General features: G+C 33.7%; 1 protein-coding gene across 1 annotated transcript in view; it reads right to left on the reverse strand.

The window, feature by feature from the left end:
• The window catches only part of MALRD1 (MAM and LDL receptor class A domain containing 1), a 608,926-nt gene that overhangs the window by 580,712 nt on the left and 8,309 nt on the right, over positions 1–19,905 (reverse strand). Inside the window, exon 3 of the mRNA XM_057542012.1 lies at positions 15,335–15,475. Within this exon, the coding sequence (XP_057397995.1) occupies positions 15,335–15,475 (141 nt within the window). The remainder of the gene's footprint in view (positions 1–15,334; positions 15,476–19,905) is intronic.

A 19,905-nucleotide genomic window follows, 5' to 3' on the forward strand; every position in this document is an offset into this window, starting at 1 on the left:
GATTTAAAACCACCTTGTGATGAAGTCGTTAATTATTAAAGCTACAAAATAAGAATTATTAAAATTACAAAATAAGACAGGATGATTTCATTTATAATCTTAAATGTTTATGTTAAAGGGCTTTTTCTTCTTAGTAGCTGGGTACATGTAGGAGTAAATAAAATATGAAGTATATAAAATATGAAAGCAACAAAAACCATGAATCAAGTTTTGAGGGCTAATTCAATAACTTTGGCAGTGAATTCCACCAACCTTGATCCTTAGAAAAGATAAGGTAGAATTTTCAGTCTCACTTCCTTCAACTACTGATAGGCAGTCTTGCCTTTCCTCCATTTCCCAAGTTCTAAGTGATTAATGGGAATGAATGCAAGCAGGAGAAACAGAAATCCTATTGCATGCTGTAGAGTAACCAATGGGCTCAAAGGAACTCGAAAAACTGAGTATTTTAACAGTAAGATAATATCCCAAAAAATCAGGCTGCAGGAATGGATCACTGTGACAATATCCAAAGCCTGAAGCAAAGGTTAAAATGTCAAAACTTTTGGAACAGGAAAAGTGTGTTCATCTGTGACAGAAATATGGCTCAGTTCAGATAACAGAGGTTAAATGACAGTCTTAGATACAAACTCCTTCAAGTTGGTAATTTCTATTTATTAAATTCCATTTTTATTGAATCATAAAGTTTTGCCTCATTCCTGTTCATTAAACTAACAAGTTTGACATAAGCACATAATATTTGTTAAAACTGTATCAAAGGATACCCTCAAATAGTAATCCCCTATAATTGCTAGCAATGTGTAAATAAATGCTGCCATACACATTTAAGTCTGCTTCAGTGATAAAGGGCTAGGTGAATCACTTTAGGGAATCATAAAATATGCAATAAAAATGAGTGATATTAATAAAAATGTCAATGTAAAGACCTCTGAAATTTTTCTCCTCAATAAAAGCAATGAAAATATTGGCAAAAATGGCCACAGTAAAGCTTACGGCAAACTGGAGACCTTTTATTCAATAAATAACTGAATCTCAGTAAAAACAGTAAATTTTAGGGGGGGTTTTCTTTTCCTTTTTTTTTTTTTTTTTTTTAACTTGGCCCTATTCCCACCACTCTCCAGCTCCACAGCAACTATAAAAAATGGCAGCCCACATTCCTGGTGCAGCATGGCAACCACAGAAATGAGCAGAATAGAGTTAAAACTCTTTCAAACCTCATTACCAAATAATTATCAAATAATTATCATTATTTGATATGTCTGGTGTTTCCTGAAAGACACCACTTATAAGGCTGTCTGAAATTGTCCAGTGCAAATAGACTCTTTACAGTAGGCATGTGTTGAAAACAATTACTGCAAGTGTTTTAACTTTACTGTTGCTTGGTGCAGTACATAACATATGGGGCCAACAAGAGACTAACCAGAAGCTTAAAGCAAAACTGGAAACTGAAATGTCCCATAGGAGCTTTGAAATGCTCCAACATCTTCCCGCAAACCTATAGAGACACGTGCATGCATAGGGCTGTACACATGCTCTGGAAAGACCTGAAAAGGCCCTAAGCTCTCATCTCTGGCTGACTTTGAGGCTCTCTTAAGGTAGGAAGTGAAGAATAAGACAGAGATATCAACTGCCTAGGTAAGTATTGAAGATACACCACAATAGAGTCCCTCAACAAACACTGGGAAATTTATTGGTTCCAGGCATTTAAGAAACTCTCTTTCCAGCTGACCACTTAGCTTACCAAGCAGAGAATTCAATGGACACAACATGACAGGAATAAAGACTTTACAGAATTATTCCAGGAAAGTCACTAAAGTAAAAAACAACAAATACAACAAACCACAACAAACTGTAAAAGTAACGGAAAAAGATTTCCACACTTGGCCACATTATATTGTTGTAGATGTCCATGTTTCAAAAGAAATTGTGAGAAATGCAAAGAAACAAAAAAATGTGACTCATACAAAGGAAAAAAACAATCAAACAAAAGTATCTCTGAGAAAGCCCAGACATTGGACCTACTGAAAAAAAGACTTTAAATCAGCTATTTAAAATATTTCAAAGAGCTAAAGGAAACCATGTCTAAAGAACTAAGAAACCATGAGAATGATATCTTACAAAGTAGAGACTATCAGTAAAGAGATATAAATTATAAAATCAATAACTAATCACTATAATTGATTGTTATACTTGATAAAAATCAAACTCAAAATTCAGTGTTAATGGGCACACAATATATTAAGATGCAATTTGTGGCAATAACAGCATAAAGGTGGGGAGAATAGAGCTAGGTAGGACAAATTTCTTAAATACTATTGCAATTAAATTGTACTAATCCAACATAGATTGTTGTAATCCCTAAAGCATCCAGTAAACTAGTTCCAAATATTATATATATACATACAATATATAATACATACGGAAAATATATATGTAACAGAGAAGAAAACAGTAATGGAGGAACAGAGTAACAAGAAAGACAGAGACAGAAAACAAATAGCAGATAGCAGGTGTAAATCCTATCTTATCAGTAATTATCTTATATGTAAATGGATTAAAGTCTCCAATCAAAAGTCTGAGGTTGATATATTGTATAAAAACATAAGCCAACAATTCAACTACAAAAAAAGAGGCTGAAAATAAAGAAATATAAAAAATATACAAACAACTAAAAGAGAGCTGGAAATCCAAAACACATATTTTAATGCACAATAAAAATGTTATTAGAGACATAAAAGAACAATTTATAATGAGAAAAGAATCAACCTATCAAACAAATAACAATTATAAATACATATGCACCTAAAAACAGAGCCCCAAAATATAAGAAACAAAAACTAATAGAATCAAAGTGAAAACAGAGAATTCAACAATAATAGTTGGAAACTTCAACACCCCATTTTTCAGAATGAATAGAACAATTAGACAGAAGATCAGTAAGGGTATAGAAGACTTGAGCAACACTGTAAACCAATTAGACCTAACAGACACATGTGGAATCCTCTATCCATCAGCAGCAAAATGCATATGCTTCTATTGTGCACACAAAATGTTCTCCAGGAAAGACCTTATTTTAGGCCACAAAACAAGTCTCAATACATTTAAGAGGATGTTAATCATACAAGTATGTTCTACAGCTACAATGGAGTGATTTGAGTCAAGAGCAGAAAGAAATGCAGGAAATTTGCAAACATGTAGACATTAAATAACACACTCCTAATGGGTCAAAGGTGAAAATCAGAAGAGAAATTAGAAAATACTTGAGGTGAATAACTAATTTAACTGCATCTCATGCATTCTGAAGCACTGTGAAAATACAATATATCAAAATGCATGAGATGCAGTTAAATTTGTGCTTAGAAATGAATTTATAGCTATAAATTATTAAATTTAAAAAAAAGTTTTAAAATCAACAATCTAAACTTTCACCTTACAAAGCTGGAAGAAGAGCAAACTAAACCCAAAGCAAGTAGTAGAAGAAAATAGTAAATATTAGAGCATAAATAAATCAAATAGAGAATAGACAACCAATAGAATAAAATTAAATAAACCAAAAGTTGGTTTTTGGAAAGATCAACAAAATTAACAAATCTTTCACTAGACTGACCAATAAAAAAAAGAAGACAACTCAATTTACTGAATGAATAGTGAAACAAGGGTCAGAACTACCAACTTTATAGAAATAAAAAGAATTATAAGGAAATATTATCAACAAATGCAGGCTAACAAATTAGATAACCTTGATAATATGAAAAAAATCCTAGCAAGACACAAAAACTGATTCAGGACCAAAACTGACTCTAGTAGAGATAGAAAATCTGAATAGATAACAAAAGAATGAATCAGTAACCAAAAAGCTCCCCACAAAGAAATTCTCAGTCACAGAAGGATGAACTAGTGAATTCTATAAAACATTTAGAGAATTGACACTAACTTCACCAACTCTTGCACAAATTATAAGAGGAAAGACTTCCCAACTCATTCTGTGAGGCCATTATTTCCTTGATACCAAAACCTGGCAAACATATCACAAACATATCAAAAAAAAGAAAATTATAGATCAATATCCGTGATTAACATACATGTAAAAATACTAAACAAAATACTGGAAAGCCTCATCAAGCAAGACATAAAGATATAAAAAGGATTATTCACCATGACCAAGTGGAATTTATCCCAGAAATGCAAATTTGGTTCAACATATGAAAACCAATCACTATATGAAAACTAATCACTATAAAACACCATATAAATAAAGGCCCAAAATGACATGATCATCTCAATAGATGCAGAAAACACATTTGACAAAGTCTAACACTTTCTCGGGATAAAAAACACTTCATATATTAGTCAGAGACGTGAACATGCTTACCTGATAAATGACAACTACAAAAAACCCTCAGGTAACATCGAACCTGATGGTAAAAGTTTAAAAAGTTTTCCACTAATGGAAATAAGGATATCTGCTATCACCAATTCTATTCAACATTGCACCCAAGTTTCTAGGTGGGCAATTAGACAAGGAAATGAAATAAAAGGCAGCCAGAAAGGAAACAGAAAGTAAAACTCTATTTGCAAATGACATGGTCTTGTACATAGAAGGTCCTAAGGAACCATGCAATTACATCAGCCCATTTGAACAGTCGATGATAATCTTCCCATGTTAAGATCAGCTAATTGGTAACTTTAATTACAACTGCAAAGTCCTTTGATAGAAGTACCTAGATTAGTGTTTGAATAACCAGGGGATGAGAATCTTGGGGGCACATCTTGAGAATTCTGCCTACTACAATCAGTAGTCACTAATTTGGTTCCCTTGTTCCATTTGCTAGGTTATAATGCACTGACCAAAATCTATGAGGCCTAAAGCAGTTATGTTCCTACGAGTTCTCCCTTTACTGATTCGGTTGTAGGACACCGAATCAGCATAATTAATCATCAGAGTTGCGAGACTTCATTTGCAGAGAACTAAAATCTTCTGGGTCCCTTCCAACCCCTTTAATTGGTAAAAGTCCCTGCCCACTTTCATTTGGCAGAATCTCAGTCTACTGACCATTTGGCTATGATTCAAAAGGTACATTCTTTGAAATGTGTATCATATTTATTTCAATATACATTTATTTTATGTATTTCTGTTCAGTATGGATTCAGTATGAGGCTGAATTAATTTGAATTAATACTCACATAAATTTAACAAATAAGTCACCTGCCTGTAAAGATAAAATTTCTGCCAAAAGGAAAGCAAATGGTATAAAGGAAAAAATTCTATGTCTACAGAGAAATTGTAGCACATATTATTTTTTGGCTCTAATTAGTGAAATAATATCATTTACTTTAAGATAGGTTGACTACTAATTTATGTGGAGTAATTTCATTGATGTCATATCAGTTAATTCAAATAATCATCTGGGCTGTTAATTATGATTCCCTGACTGATATATTACCTGAATTTGAAATAAAAGGAATGAGGAAATAAACAAATATATTATCCAATAAAAAATAAGCATCACGTTTATAGAAGAATTATATAAACCTCATGTAGCTTATTTTAAATGCACACACATGCAGGCACACATCAAGAACCCTGATATCATGAACCTCGCAATCAAATAATTTGTGGGAAAGAAAAACAAAAACGGAAGCTCTCTGCAAAACACTACTTGAGGCAGAATGAATTATGAAGTACCAAACGTGTATGCCTTTGAAATTAATTATGTGGTGTGGCTGAGGAGTTGCATTATCCATCAACCCTCTCGTTTCCACTGCCTGATTGGACAGTATTGGTAATTATTGGTAATAGGACTGTCAGCTGTGAAGGAGTTTGGGTAGAGATGGGAAAAGAGGGAAGGAAATGGTACTGATGAGCAAAATCAGTAACCTTTGGGTGACATAATTCCTGACATTCCCAAATACACTTTTGGCCTAATCTTCATTTCCAGAGACAGTATTCTCTAGCCATAGTAGACTGCTGTATCATTGCCTAGGCACACCAAGTAACTCTATATGGTCCTTATGTGGTTCTTTCAGTTTGAAATATTTCTTTCACTTCCGTGTCCATTGAAATATCACTCATCTTGCAAGTCCTTTCTCAAATGCCCTTCTCCTTTCCAGTGTCAGAATTTGCCTACAGCCACAGAGCAATCTGCTCAGACTAATATTATAGTACTTTTCAAATTTCTCCCTGTATTAAAATTAACTGGGTTATTCTTGAGAATGCTTTCCAAAGAGATCACAAACACTCTAATATGCAACATGTATCTTAAAAGTCTTTATAACATTCACAGCCTTTATCATGATGCCTTACACACACTGGGCTTAATAAGAGCTTTTGAACTGAAATTAACAATTGATAACAACATATAAAAATATATGTTCATAAACATAATAAATTTTTCATCTTTAATTGATTTTTACTTTTAAACTAGTGTAACTACAATATTAAAGATGCACAAGTGGAAAAATACACTGTATACCCACTTAATGAACACAATTCTTATTTTTATTTTTATTATAAGAAACAGGCTTAACTACTGTAACAAAATCTCTTCCATAATTGAAAATTCAGATGAATTTTTAAATAACAGTGTAATGAAGTTGATTTCTTTGCAAAATCAGAGTATAGATCAAAGTAAGCTTCACCTATGTTTGCTACAAAAATGAATTGAATACTGACCACTAAAATTAAGATTATAACTTATCTGTCAGTGGAGGAATTTTATCCTTTACTTATGTATCTCCATTGCATATTGTCAGATGCAAAAATGCTCAATTAATGTTTATTGAACAGACTAAGGGACAGCAAACTATGACCTGCAGACAAATCTCACCTTCCACCTGATTTTGCATGGCCTGAGAGCTAAGGGTTTTTACACTTTTAAGTGGTTAAAAAAAATTCAAAAGAATAGTATTTTATGACATGTGAAAGTTATATGAATTATAAATTCCAGTGTCCATCAGTAAAGTTTTATTATAAAATAGTCATGCTTTATCTTTAAGTATTGTTTATGGCAACTTTCGCAGTATAGTGGCAGAGTTGAGTAGTTGGGACACAGACTGTATGCCCTAAAAAGCCACAATTATTTACTATCTGGCCCTTTAAAAAAAATATGCAGATCCCTGGAATAGAACATTAATGTTCAGGTTAATGTCTCCATTACTAAATTGCAGCTTCACTGGGGACAAGATCTGTGTTCTTGTTCACTATTATAGCTACACATACACAATGTGTGGAATAATATATATGCCCAATAAAAAGTTTTTAAATTAATATATAAAATAATAAATAAACATTACTTTTTCACTAACATCAAAATAAATGGATATTAAGACTATAAAGGCTATAAAAACTTGATCTAGAGAGTGAGAATCTTTTCTATTTTTTGTCTTTTGCTGTTTCTTATTAATAAAAGAATCTAAATCACTGTCTAAATAACACTGCCTGCCAAGTATTGAGAAATAGATTATGGTTCCTAGTGCCCTTCAGAAAGGGCAGCATAGATCAGTTTAGGACATCCTGATGTTAGAAAACCCAGTGATGAATATAATGCTTATATTAAAAAAACAAGGAAAACCTAAAAGCTTTGGCCTGAGGTTAAGCTACCACTGCAGCTAAAACACTGATAGAAAGGTTGCTATTTCCTTAGCCTGAAGAATCAGGTAAAGAAGCCAGGGACATGCAGGTCCGCCATAAATAAAGGGCAGAATTCTAGAAAGAAAAGAGCCAGAAAAAGGGGTGACCCATGTTCTATGAATAAACTCTACCCAAATCTCTGCCTAAAACTGAAGCATGAATGTGCAGGGAACACTTCTAGTAACTAAAGCTAAAAGAGCTGAATTGATATTTGAACTACTGAATTGATATCTAAACTACAAAACAGAATTCTCAATTTGAGTCTAAGCAAGCTAATCATCTACTTAAACGAAATCAATCATAAATACTCTCAATAAATATAACAGACTCCAGAAACTCTACAGTAGTAAATTTACAATGTCATAGATATGATCCAAAATTATTTGGCAGAAAAAGGACCAGGAAAATATGACCATGCCATGGGAAAAGACAGTCAACAGAGGTCAATTCTGAGATGAAGGAGACAAGGATTTTAAAATTACAATTATACTGATGCTCAGTGAAGGACAATACACTCATAATGCATGAAAGGATAAGAAATCTTAGTAGAGAAATTAACACAATTTAAAAGCAATCAAATGAAAATTTTTATAGAATATCTGATATTTTTTAAAAGATCATTGGATAGGCTTATAAGCATATTAAAGATGACACAGAAAAAAATCACAGAACTTGAAAATAAATCAATTGAAATTATTCAACGTGAAAAAAGAGAAAACAATCAAAATGTATAAGACCCTCAATAACAATATGTTAGACATGTTGTCTAACATCATGATGATTGAAGTCCAAGAAGGAGAGGAGAGAAAGAATGAGATGGAAAAATATATCTGAATAAATAAGGGGAGAACACTTCCCAAAATTGGTGGAAAAACAATTTAAAATTCATGAAGCTTATTTAACCTGATTAGGACTTTTAAAATCTCATGCCTAGGCACATTATAGCCAATTGATTAAAACCAACATAAAAGATCTTGATAGCATTAAGAAAAACAAAGCTATATTAAATATAGCAAAACAATCATTTTAATAACTGTGAATGTCACATCAGGGAATAGGGAGGCCAGAAGACAGGGAAATAATATCTTTAAAGCACTAAAAGAAAAATATGTCCATGAACAATTCTATATCTAATGAGAATATATTTCAAGAATAAAGGGAAAATAAAGACATTTTCAGTAAAGGAAAACTAACAATTTATCATCAGCAGAACTGGACTATAAGAAACACTAAAGGAAATTCTTTATGCTGAAGAGAAATGATACTAGAGACACACTCAGATAGTCAGAAGAAATGGAGATTATTGCAAGTAATGAATATGATAAAAGAATATTTTTCTCTTAATTTATTTTTAATAATATTTAAAGAAAAATAGCATTGACTTGCAAGATTTATAACTTACATATTATAGATTATAGACATAATACATGGGATCACTATAAAGTAAAGGACAATGAGAAAGGGATAAATGACCTATGCTTTTCTAAATTTTCTACATTACGAGGATATTTTACAATATCAATTTTAAGTATACTATAAAGAGTTAAGAGTATATGCCATAATCCCTAGAGTTACCACAAAATTAAATGTTAAGACATACATCTAAAAAGCCATTTAAAACAGGATTTTTAAAAATATTCAAATAATCCCAAAGAAGGCAGAGAAGGAGACCAGAAGGATCAAAAACAGAATGTTCAAACAGAAGACAAATAATAAAATGTTGAGATAAATCTAACAATACCAATTATTATATTAAATTAAATGGATTAAACATTCCAATGAAATGAATTATCATAATGGATACAAAAGCAAGATTCAACTATATGCTGTTTCCCAGAGACACACTTTAAGTATAAAGACACAGACAGGTTGAAAACAAACAATAGAAAAAAATATATCGTAAAAACAACATAAGAAAAGACAGATGACTTGTACACTATTTTATCACCTTAACCTAATTGATAGTTATAGACCCCTATACCCAATAATTGCAGAATACACATTCTTTTCTAATTCACCTGGTATTTTCACCTAGACAGATTATATGCTGTATCATAAACTAAGTCTCAAAATATTTTAAAAGATTGAAATAAAAGAATGTATTAACCAAAAGGTAATTAAAATTAGAAGTCAATAATAGTATGTCAAAACCCCACAAACATAATATTTGGAAATTCAACAGCACACTTCTAAATAATCCATGGACCAAAGAATAAGTTACAAAGGAAATTAGAAAATGTTTTAACTTAATAGTATATATCAAAACTGGTGAACCAAAATGTCCACATCAGGAAATAAGAAAAAAAAGAAAAATAAATAAAAGGAAAATCCTAGGTAGAAGAGAAGAGAAGAAGAGAGGAGATAAAACATAAATAATCAACAGCAGGAATAAGGGGGGTTGTTGCTATACATTCTACAGACATTGAAAGGATAACTGACTCTTAACAACAACTTCATGCCAACAAATTTGACACAGTAAAAATAGAAAAAGTGGATTTCATAAAATTAAAGACTTCTCATCAAAAATATCAATAAGAAGATTAATATACATTCCACAGACTTGGAGAAAATATTTGTAAGCATAAATCTTAGAAAGAATGGGAAGCCAAGATATATAAAAACTGGTACAAGGAACTCTCATTGATTGCTGATGGGAATGCAAAATGGTACAGCCACTTTAGATGACTGTTTGGCAGTTTCTTATAAAACTAAGCATACTCTCACCATAGAATCAAGCAGTCATGTTCCTTGGTATTTATACAAAGGAGATGAAAACTTACGTGCACACAAAAACCAGCAGCTGGATGCTTATGGTAGCTTTATTCATAATTGCCAAAATGTGGAAACAACCAAGATGCCCTTCAGCAGGGGAATGGGTAAACTACTGTACATCCAGACAGTGGAATATTATTCACCACTAAAAAGAAATGATCTATCAAGCCATGAAAAGACATGGATGAAACTTAAATGCATATCAATACATGTCATTATACATTTGTCCAAATCCATAGAGTGTACAACGCCAAGAGTGAACCCTAATATAAACTACGGACGTTGCGTGAAAATGATGTGTCCATGTAGGTTCATTGATTGTAACAAATGTACCACTCTGGTGAGGAAGTTTTGTAGTGAGGGGAGGCTGTGTGTATGTGGGACCATGGGGTGTACAGGAAATCTGTGATGTCTATTCAATTTTGCCGTGAATGTACTCCAAAATTAGAGCCTATTTTAAAAATTACAACTCATTCATAAAAAACAAGTAGCCCAATAAAAATTAAGCAAAATATGAGCAGAAAATTTACAAAAGAAGATATATTAATAGCCAATAAGCTCATGCAAAAGAGACCAATATCAACAGTCATCAGGAAAATTCAAATTCAAACCACGGTGAGATACCACCACATACCTAGCAGAATGATCAAAATGAAGCCAGTAAATACAAAATATTAACAAAGGTGTAGAACAACAGGAAGTCTCATAGATTGTGGTAGGAGTGTGAAATTGTACAGCTACCTTAGAAAAAGCTCCGGCAGTTCTCATAAAACTAAACATCCATTGACGCAGCATTTCAGTTCTAGGTATTTACCAAAGAGAGTTAAAAACATATATTCACAATGACTTGTACAAAAACGTTCATAGCAGCTGTATTCATAATAGCCCAAAACAGGAAGAAAACACAGGTGTCCATCAATAGGAGAACGGACAAGTAAACTTATTCAATTGCAAACTGCTCAGCAATAAAAATGAAAGAACTCATGTTACATGCTACAAGCTGGATGAATCTGAGAGCAAAGTGAGAAAAGTCTTACACAAAAGGGCATATAATGCACTAGTTCATTTATATGAAGTTCTAGAATAGGCAAAGCTAATCTATGGAGGAGGAAAAGGGATTAAAGCAGTGATTATTTCGGGAGCAGAGGATGGGAGTAAGGACTGCTAGGAAGGGACCTGAGGGAACTCTCTGGTGTGACAGTAATGTTTCACATTTTGTTAGGGGTTTGAGTTGCACAGGTGAATGCATTTGTCAGAACTTATCCAATAGTACTGATACACTTAAATTGGTATTTTCATATAATGTAAGTTTTACTTCAAAGGGGAAAAAAAAAAAAAAAGAACTGTAATGAATACCTAACTCCAGCACAAGGACAAACTTTTTCTTAAGGGACCAAATAGTTTAGGCTTTGTCGACATATGGTCTCTGTCACAACCACTCAACTCCAAGACTGTAGTACAAAAGCAGCCACAGACAATTTGTGAATGAATGGGCATGGCTGTGTTCCAATAGAACTGTATTTACAAAAATAGGAAAATGACCCACAGGACATGGTTTGTTGACCTCTACGTCTACTTAATGATACCATGTTGCCGTATTTGCGGTAAAGTTATTCCTGCAACTTTCTCTGAATGCATAGAAAATGTGACAGATTGATGGATGGAGAAAGGGATGGGTGGATGGATAGATATTGAAAAACAAACATAGAATAGTAATTTTAATTATATAACCTAAGTGGTAGGTATATGGTTAGTCACAGTAAGTTTTTTCAAACTTTTTCACCTTCTTGAAAATTTTTATAATAAACTCTTGTGCAGGGGACATACAAATAAAAAATAAGTGGGTTCATAGATCCTGTTCATAGCTTACTAGGCAAAATGGAGCTAATATGGCCATAAATTAAGAAACACAGTATAGATGAAACTTTCAAAGCTATTATGTGCTGCCCAACAATCCCACATGACCAAAGAAATGCCCCAGAAATGGGTCCTGCAGGTGTGTCTGTGGAGAATAGCAAAGGACCTCCAGTCCTAGACTATTATCATCATACCTCCCTAGAACAAAATAAAAAGACTGGATGCTGTTTAATAGTGTGTGTGTTTCATAATATAATATATGGGTTTTAGACCCAATTTAGCCATTGGGTAAAATAACAAAAGTTCTCATAATCCCATTTAAACCTAATTTTAAATACCCAAATAAGAAAAATAATCTGTGGTATAAAAGGAAATATTAACTTTCCAAATAAATTCTTTTTATCTTTGAAAACCTACACAGTTTAGGTTTACAGAGAACTATACATTTTAAAAAGCTCACATATCACCTTTACCATGAGCTAAATTCTAGAATTATTTAAAACTCTTTATTTTTATAAGAATTAAGAAAAACTCATATTTTATAAGAAAAACTTTTATATTCTTATAAGAAAAACTATTATATTCCATTCTTTTAAAAAAGTTTTACTGGGCTTCCCTGGTGGCGCAGTGGTTGAGAGTCTGCCTGCCAATGCAGGGGACATGGGTTCAAGCCCTGGTCTGGGAAGATCCCACATGCCGCGGAGCAACTAAGCCCGTGAGCCACAGTTACTGAGCCTGCGCGTCTGGAGCCTGTGCTCCGCAACAAGAGAGGCCGCGATGGTGAGAGGCCCGCGCACCGCGATGAAGAGTGGCCTCCGCTCGCCGCAACTAGAGAAAGCCCTCGCACAGAAACGAAGACCCAACACAGCCAAAAAATAAATAAATAAATAAAATAAAATTTTAGGAAAATCAAGCATCCTTCCACCATCATGCCTTTAAAAAAAAAAAAAAGTTTTACTATTATTGCAAAGATGTATTTGAATTTCTGTAATGATACTATTTTATCTAATTACAATGCTATATACACTTTTAAAAATCAATACTACATCTTAATCACTCTGCCTCAAGCTTTAGTAGACTTCAAATATTGACACAGTGATGTTTTTAATGTTCTAATAGATTTTCAAACTTAGCTCTGAAAACTTCTCAAGGCATTGATTACATGATGAAAAATATTAATCTGGAGCACTGACAAATTATTTCAAGTGTAAGTTAATCAAAAATTTTATTAATACTCATGAAATAAGGATTGTTGAATGGAGACAAGATTCCAGCATGACTATTTTTTCCATAAACATTTTCAAGCACCTTACATCTGAAGGCAAACCATTTGCTTATTTAAAGCAGTCTCTAGGGAAATACTCATATTTTAACATTTAATTGTAGTTATAAGAGATGCATCACTATTATTAAAATCACTAGCCTTCAATTATTACGCTAGGCAACATTTTGCCCCTCTTTCCCTATGAGGCTTATAGTATTATTATTATTTCTATTTTACAGATGAGGAAACTGAGACCACACAGCTAGCAGGCTAGCAGGGCCAGGGTTCAAACACAACCAGTCTGACTCCAGAGATCTTAAATTAAACCAAGCGATATAGCTAAGATAGTGTCTGCCTATATAACATCTCAATTTTGATGTGAATTGATCCCATTTTATCTCTTTACTAGGCTATCAAAAAATTAGCATGGCAAAATAAGAAGAGAGAAGGAAGAAAGAAAGAGGGAGGAAATGGAGGAGCAAAGAAAAGAGATGGAGACCCTGATGTTGTCTAACTTTAAGACAAGGCAGCAAGAAGAAGAGAATCAGAGCCACATATAACATAAAAAGAAAATACCAAGTACGCTGCCCATGATGGAGACTAAGGTAAGTAACTGTATACTGTGAAAAAATCTTCTAAGTAAAAGGAAAAAACAGTGAGGAGGTTCTAAAAGGGAAATGGTATCACAATGGCTAAAATTTGGGAACCAGATTTAATATCACCATCTAACACAACTGTATCCATAATAAATGTTTTACGTAATTCCAGTGAGTCGGTCCTGTTTGTGAAGTCTGGCTCCCCCCGTTTTTATTTTTGGTGATAAAGTTGGCTTATTTCTAACAATTGTTAAAAATTATTTTTTAAAACTTATTTTTGTCATCAAAGCCAAGGACAATAAACTCCATTTTACTTACATAAGAGTTAAAATTAGGAACACCAAAATTATTCAGAAATGTACTAAACATCAACTTTTATCAGATATTTTATAAGTTCTACTTACAATATCTTACTTAGCTCTCAAATCCTATCTTATGATAGATTTTAGAGTTGAGAAAACCAAGGTTTAACAAAGTAAATTGCTCAAGATTATATAGCTAGTGAGTCACAGCACCAGGATTCTAACCACATGTATAGTATTTATGTAAACATTTCCAAACTACTAACATCTAATCACTTTAAATTGTCTCTAGGGAATACTCATATTTAACATTTAATTGGATTTATTTGAGAGAAGTATAAATTTTATTAACAAATCACCAGCCTTCAATTAGTTATGCCAGGCAAAAGATTACCTCTTTTCATGCCATGTGTAAGCCCATCAGATGAAGGCAGGCACAGAGTCAGGTTTTGCTCACTAAAATATCTTAATCACCTGGTATAAAATGGCAAGTGAATGAACTTCATTAGTTAACAAATAAAGAAATTAATAAATGTCTGGCTCCAGAACTCCCATCAGAGCTTTCTAGTCAGCCAAAGAAAACAAGTATTACTAGAGAAAGCTAAAATCAGTCTAAACAAAAGCAAAGATATTTGACAAATTAATCTATGTAGTACTATGTTTAAATTTCACAGTTTCCTTACAGAGTCAAAATAGCTAGAAAATCCCAATTATTATCTAGATAGACCTCTGGGGTCCCAGGAACCCAATTATAAGAATCTAATATGACATTTTAGAATCATAAATATCTTGAATATAGTTAAAGAATGTATAAAATTAGACATTATCATCATTAATATCTAACCATCAGCCATGATTCTACTGTCCTTACCAACCACTTGACCAAAAAAAAAAAAAAGAAGTTCAAAGCACTTACCAGACATATCACCGTTGTGGTCATGAAATGGAGGTGATGGGCCAGTCATCCCATTCCTCTTTGTCCAGCCGAGTCGCAGACTCTGATCTTGCATCATACTACAGAGTCCATCCTCAAAATCACATCTTCCATAGTGTGAGCCTAACGACAGAAAAAAGAAATCCACTTTCACAACCCCACATGTGGCATTTTTTTTTTTAATGGGTGTTTTTTTTTTTTTAACAGATTTTTTTTTAATTAATTAATTTATTTATGGCTGTGTTGGGTCTTCGTTTCTGTGTGAGGGCTTTCTCTAGTTGTGGCAAGCAGGGGCCACTCTTCATCATGGTGCGCGGGCCTCTCACTATCGCAGCCTCTCTTGTTGCGGAGCACAGGCTCCAGATGCGCAGGCTCAGCAATCATGGCTCACGGGCCCAGTTGCTCCGCGGCATGTGGGATCCTCCCAGACCAGGGCTCGAACCCGTGCCCCCTGCATTGGCAGGCAGACTCTCAACCACTGCACCACCAGGGAAGCCCCCACATGTGGCTTTTTAAGAAATAAAACAATAGGTGAAAAAGAAAGCTTAGGAACAAATTACAAAGAGATTAACATCAGGATAATTTCTCACAATTTAAGTCTACTTTATCAATGCAAAGCTTTTTTGCCTATGACATTAGAATAAATCACCCCATATTAAAAACCAGTGTGGTCATACAGGAAGAACGCCACACATGAGGTCAGGAGACTGAGGACCTAATCTTGACTTTGTCTCTTATTCACTGAGGGCCTTGCTAAACCACTTAACCACACCAAGCCCTTTTCTTCACCTGTGAAACTGAAATAATGGCATCCTGCCCTTTCTCCCTCAAATGACTGCTGTGAAGATCTTATGACATAATGTATATATAAATACAACTCTTAGGCACCACAAAATATGGGCATTATTATTAAGGGTACATCTTCAAATCCACCGTAATGTTCCAGCCATATCAGGATTTCAGGTTTGGGCAGACCAATTCAGAGAGGACCCTCTGATACAAATTCAGCCATTGTGGCTGTGATGGACCCCTGGAATTAAGCATAGCACTCCCTGTTGAATCTCAATGTTCTTGAAATCCCTGGTGTTTTTATCACAGCAAGGCATTTTCTGGCTTTTTTTTTTTTTTTTCTTTTCTTTTTCTCTTGGTATAAGTGATCCAAGAGGTTTGGGAGAGGGAGAAAGATTTGGACACTTGGTTGCTCACAATAACCCCCCAGGGAGGGCTTTATTCCATTATCCACCATCTGTAAATGTCACTCTCTAAAAAACAGATTAATTCAACGGCAACTATACCATCCCTGCGTTGTAGCTCTTAGTAACTGGAGATGTTCCTTTGACAAGCTTGTTCTTGTGCTAACTGGTTGCATTAGCCACAGTGGTTATTCTGATTAATAGATAGACAGTGCCTGGCAACCCAGTCACAAAAACATAATTTTTATTTAATCACATTTCGGAAAAATATTATTTAGTAATAATACATCTGGTGCATATCCTTGAGAACATCCATGTGAGTACTGAAAGCTGAATTAGAAACTACACTTTTAAACATTATCTAAACCTGCTTTATTACCAATGGTCTATTTTATTATTTTTAGTCCTAGATTCCTTATTTTGAAAGATTTTACAAAGCAGCTGTATTCTGTAATGTTAACAGGTATCTTAATAGCCACAATTTACTGAGGGAGATCAGTGCTAGGCATTCTAATTGCGGTAGTTTATTTACTCCTTACAAAAACCTTATGAAGCAGGCAGCCAGTGAACGTTGGGGCCAAGATTGGAACCAGGTCTTTTTTGACTCCAGAACCTGAATTCTTAAAGCTCTGTTCCAAGGTCTCATTGTTAAGCCACTAACCCATTTTTACCAAAGACCTAGAATTAGAGGCCTGTCAGAGTTTCTAATACTGAGGAAACCAGTATTTCCAGGCAGAATTCATGTCATTCTATCTAAAAGCTAAGAAACTTGATTAGTCTGTGAATCATACCGTGGTTAAATTTACAATTGCCTTAAGGCCTTTGAAATATTTAGAATATCCAGAATATCCCAATCATTACCTCATGGACCCCTAGTGGTCCAGGGAAGCTGGTTAAACAGAAAATGAACTAAATTATATAGTTATTTGTATATGAATGTGCATGTCATTCAATTAGTTATGCATGTATCTTCATAAGTATGTATCTGTTTTCAAGTCTCTTTTAGTCCCAGCATTTTTTCCAATGATCTACTCGTGATTACAAAATATTCTAAACTATTTTTTATCACCATATTTCAGCAATTATGTGTATGAAATGTACACACACACTCACATAGGTGTCAGTTTTTAAATACCAAGAAATTACCTTGCATTACAATTATTTAGTTGATGTCTGTTTCCAATGTTCTTTGTTCTCTTTAATAAACAAGGATAATGATGATGTATTCTGGAAGTGTTAGAACTAGAAAAATAGCTAAATAAAACATTTTTATTTCTGAATAGTCTCAACAGGGGTTCCTTTTGTTACAAAAATGAATCTAATGAGCATACATTTTTCAACTAATTGTTATTTAAAAAGCAATCATGAACTTCTATAACGGCCAGATTATTCAAAAATGCATCAGAAAATTTTCTAAGTAGTCTTTTTCCTCCCAGTAGAGAATTGTGTATTTTAAACCATTTGAAAAATTTTTCCTGAATTGTGGTTGATTTGCCTTTTATAATCTCATATCCCACACATCTACATTCAAATCTGATAGTACTTACTAAAGTCTGTCTGCGTGGAGATTTTCCTGCTACCACAGCAGTGCTGCATTTGGACAACATATGGAACAGGAGGAATGGGATGCAGGAACTTAGGAGAATCCATGTCCCTGGGCTTTTTGAACTTGAGCAACTCATCATTTTGTTTTTAATTTTGTGATCCCACAGGTCCAGCATATTGCAGTGAAAAAGAGAGGGTATCTCCATGTTGTGCTTTGAGGTTGCTTGGAAGACCCAATTATCTTCTGAATTGGCTGCCACCATGCCAGATTCTCTCATTAAAATTTTACCGCAGAGCCATTCATGGATTCAATCATTAACACCATAAGTGGAGACAAATATTAAACTATATCCTCAAGGGATAGTTAACATAGGGCACACTTCTGAGAAAATGGTAAGGAATAGAAAAAAATTTTAATAGTGGTAGTGGTGAAGAAATTGATGCAGAACTCGGGATTAACTTAGTATAGTATGAGTAGATCATCACAATATAAAGTTCTTAGAAGACAGGGAAACTAAGAGTTAGGAGAACTCTAAAAAGGAGAGGTAGAAGGTATTAAAAGCAAACCATTTATTTCACAATTTTGCCTGGGCCTATATTAATAATGCACATTTCTTTTCCTCCTGAACGTTCTATGAGGCACAGTTGTAGACTTTCCTTAATGTTAAATCCTGCTTTTCTTGGAAAACTGTGCCAAAATACAAAATGCATCATTTTAACCATTTCACATATATAGTTCTGTGATAAAAACAATAATTCACATTGATATGCAAACATCACTACCATCCAAGTCCACAACTGTTTGATTTTCCCCAACTGAAACTTTTCATTCTTCCCTCCCCTCAGCCCCTCAGAACCACCATTCTACTTTCTGTCTAAAAATTTGACTACTCCAGGTACCTCATATAAGTGGAATCATGCAATATTTGTCCTTTTGTGATTGGTTTATTTCACTTAGTATAATTGTCCTCAAGGTTCAGTCATGTTGTAGCATGTGTCAGAATTTCCTTCCTTTTTAAAGCTGAATAATATTCCACTGTATGTATCTACCATATTTTATTTATTCTTTCACCTGTTGGAGGATACTTGGGTTGCTTCCCCCTTTTGGCTATTGGGAATAAGGTTGTTATCAACATGGGTGTACAAGTATCTGTTGGAGTCCCTTCTTTCATTTCTTTTTGTTATGTCTCCAGATTCGAATGGCTGTATTATACAGTAATTCTATTTCTAATATTGAATGGAATTGCCATACCATTTCCACAGAAGCAAAAAGGCTTTACATTCCCACCACCAATGCACAAGTGTTCCAATTTCTCAACATCTTTGCCAATACTTGTTATTTTCTTGGGTTTTGTTTGTTTGTTTATAATAGCCATCCCAATAGATGTGAGGTGGTATCTCATTGTGGTTTTGATTTGCATTTTCCAAATGATCAATGATATTGAACATCTTTTCATGTGCTTATTGGACATCTGGATATCTTCTCTAGAGAAAAGTCCATTCAGGTCCTTTGTTCATTGCTTGTTTTTTGTTGTTGAATTGTACGAGTTCTTTATTTATTCTGCATGTCAATGTCTTAGATATATAGTTTGAAAATATTTTCTTCCATTCCATGGATTGATTTCTCATTCTGATAGTGTCCTTTGACACACGAAAGTTTTTCATTTTGATGAGCTGTAATTTATCTAGTTTTTCTTTGTGGCCTGTGATTGCCAAAAAATCATTGCCAAATCCAAGGTTATGAAGCTTTTCCCCTGTGTTTTCTTCTAAGAGTTTTATAGTTTTAGCTCTTACATTTAGGTCTTTAACACATTT

This window comes from Balaenoptera acutorostrata, chromosome 3, assembly GCF_949987535.1.
Source record: "Balaenoptera acutorostrata chromosome 3, mBalAcu1.1, whole genome shotgun sequence".
NCBI classification, from domain to species: domain Eukaryota; kingdom Metazoa; phylum Chordata; class Mammalia; order Artiodactyla; family Balaenopteridae; genus Balaenoptera; species Balaenoptera acutorostrata.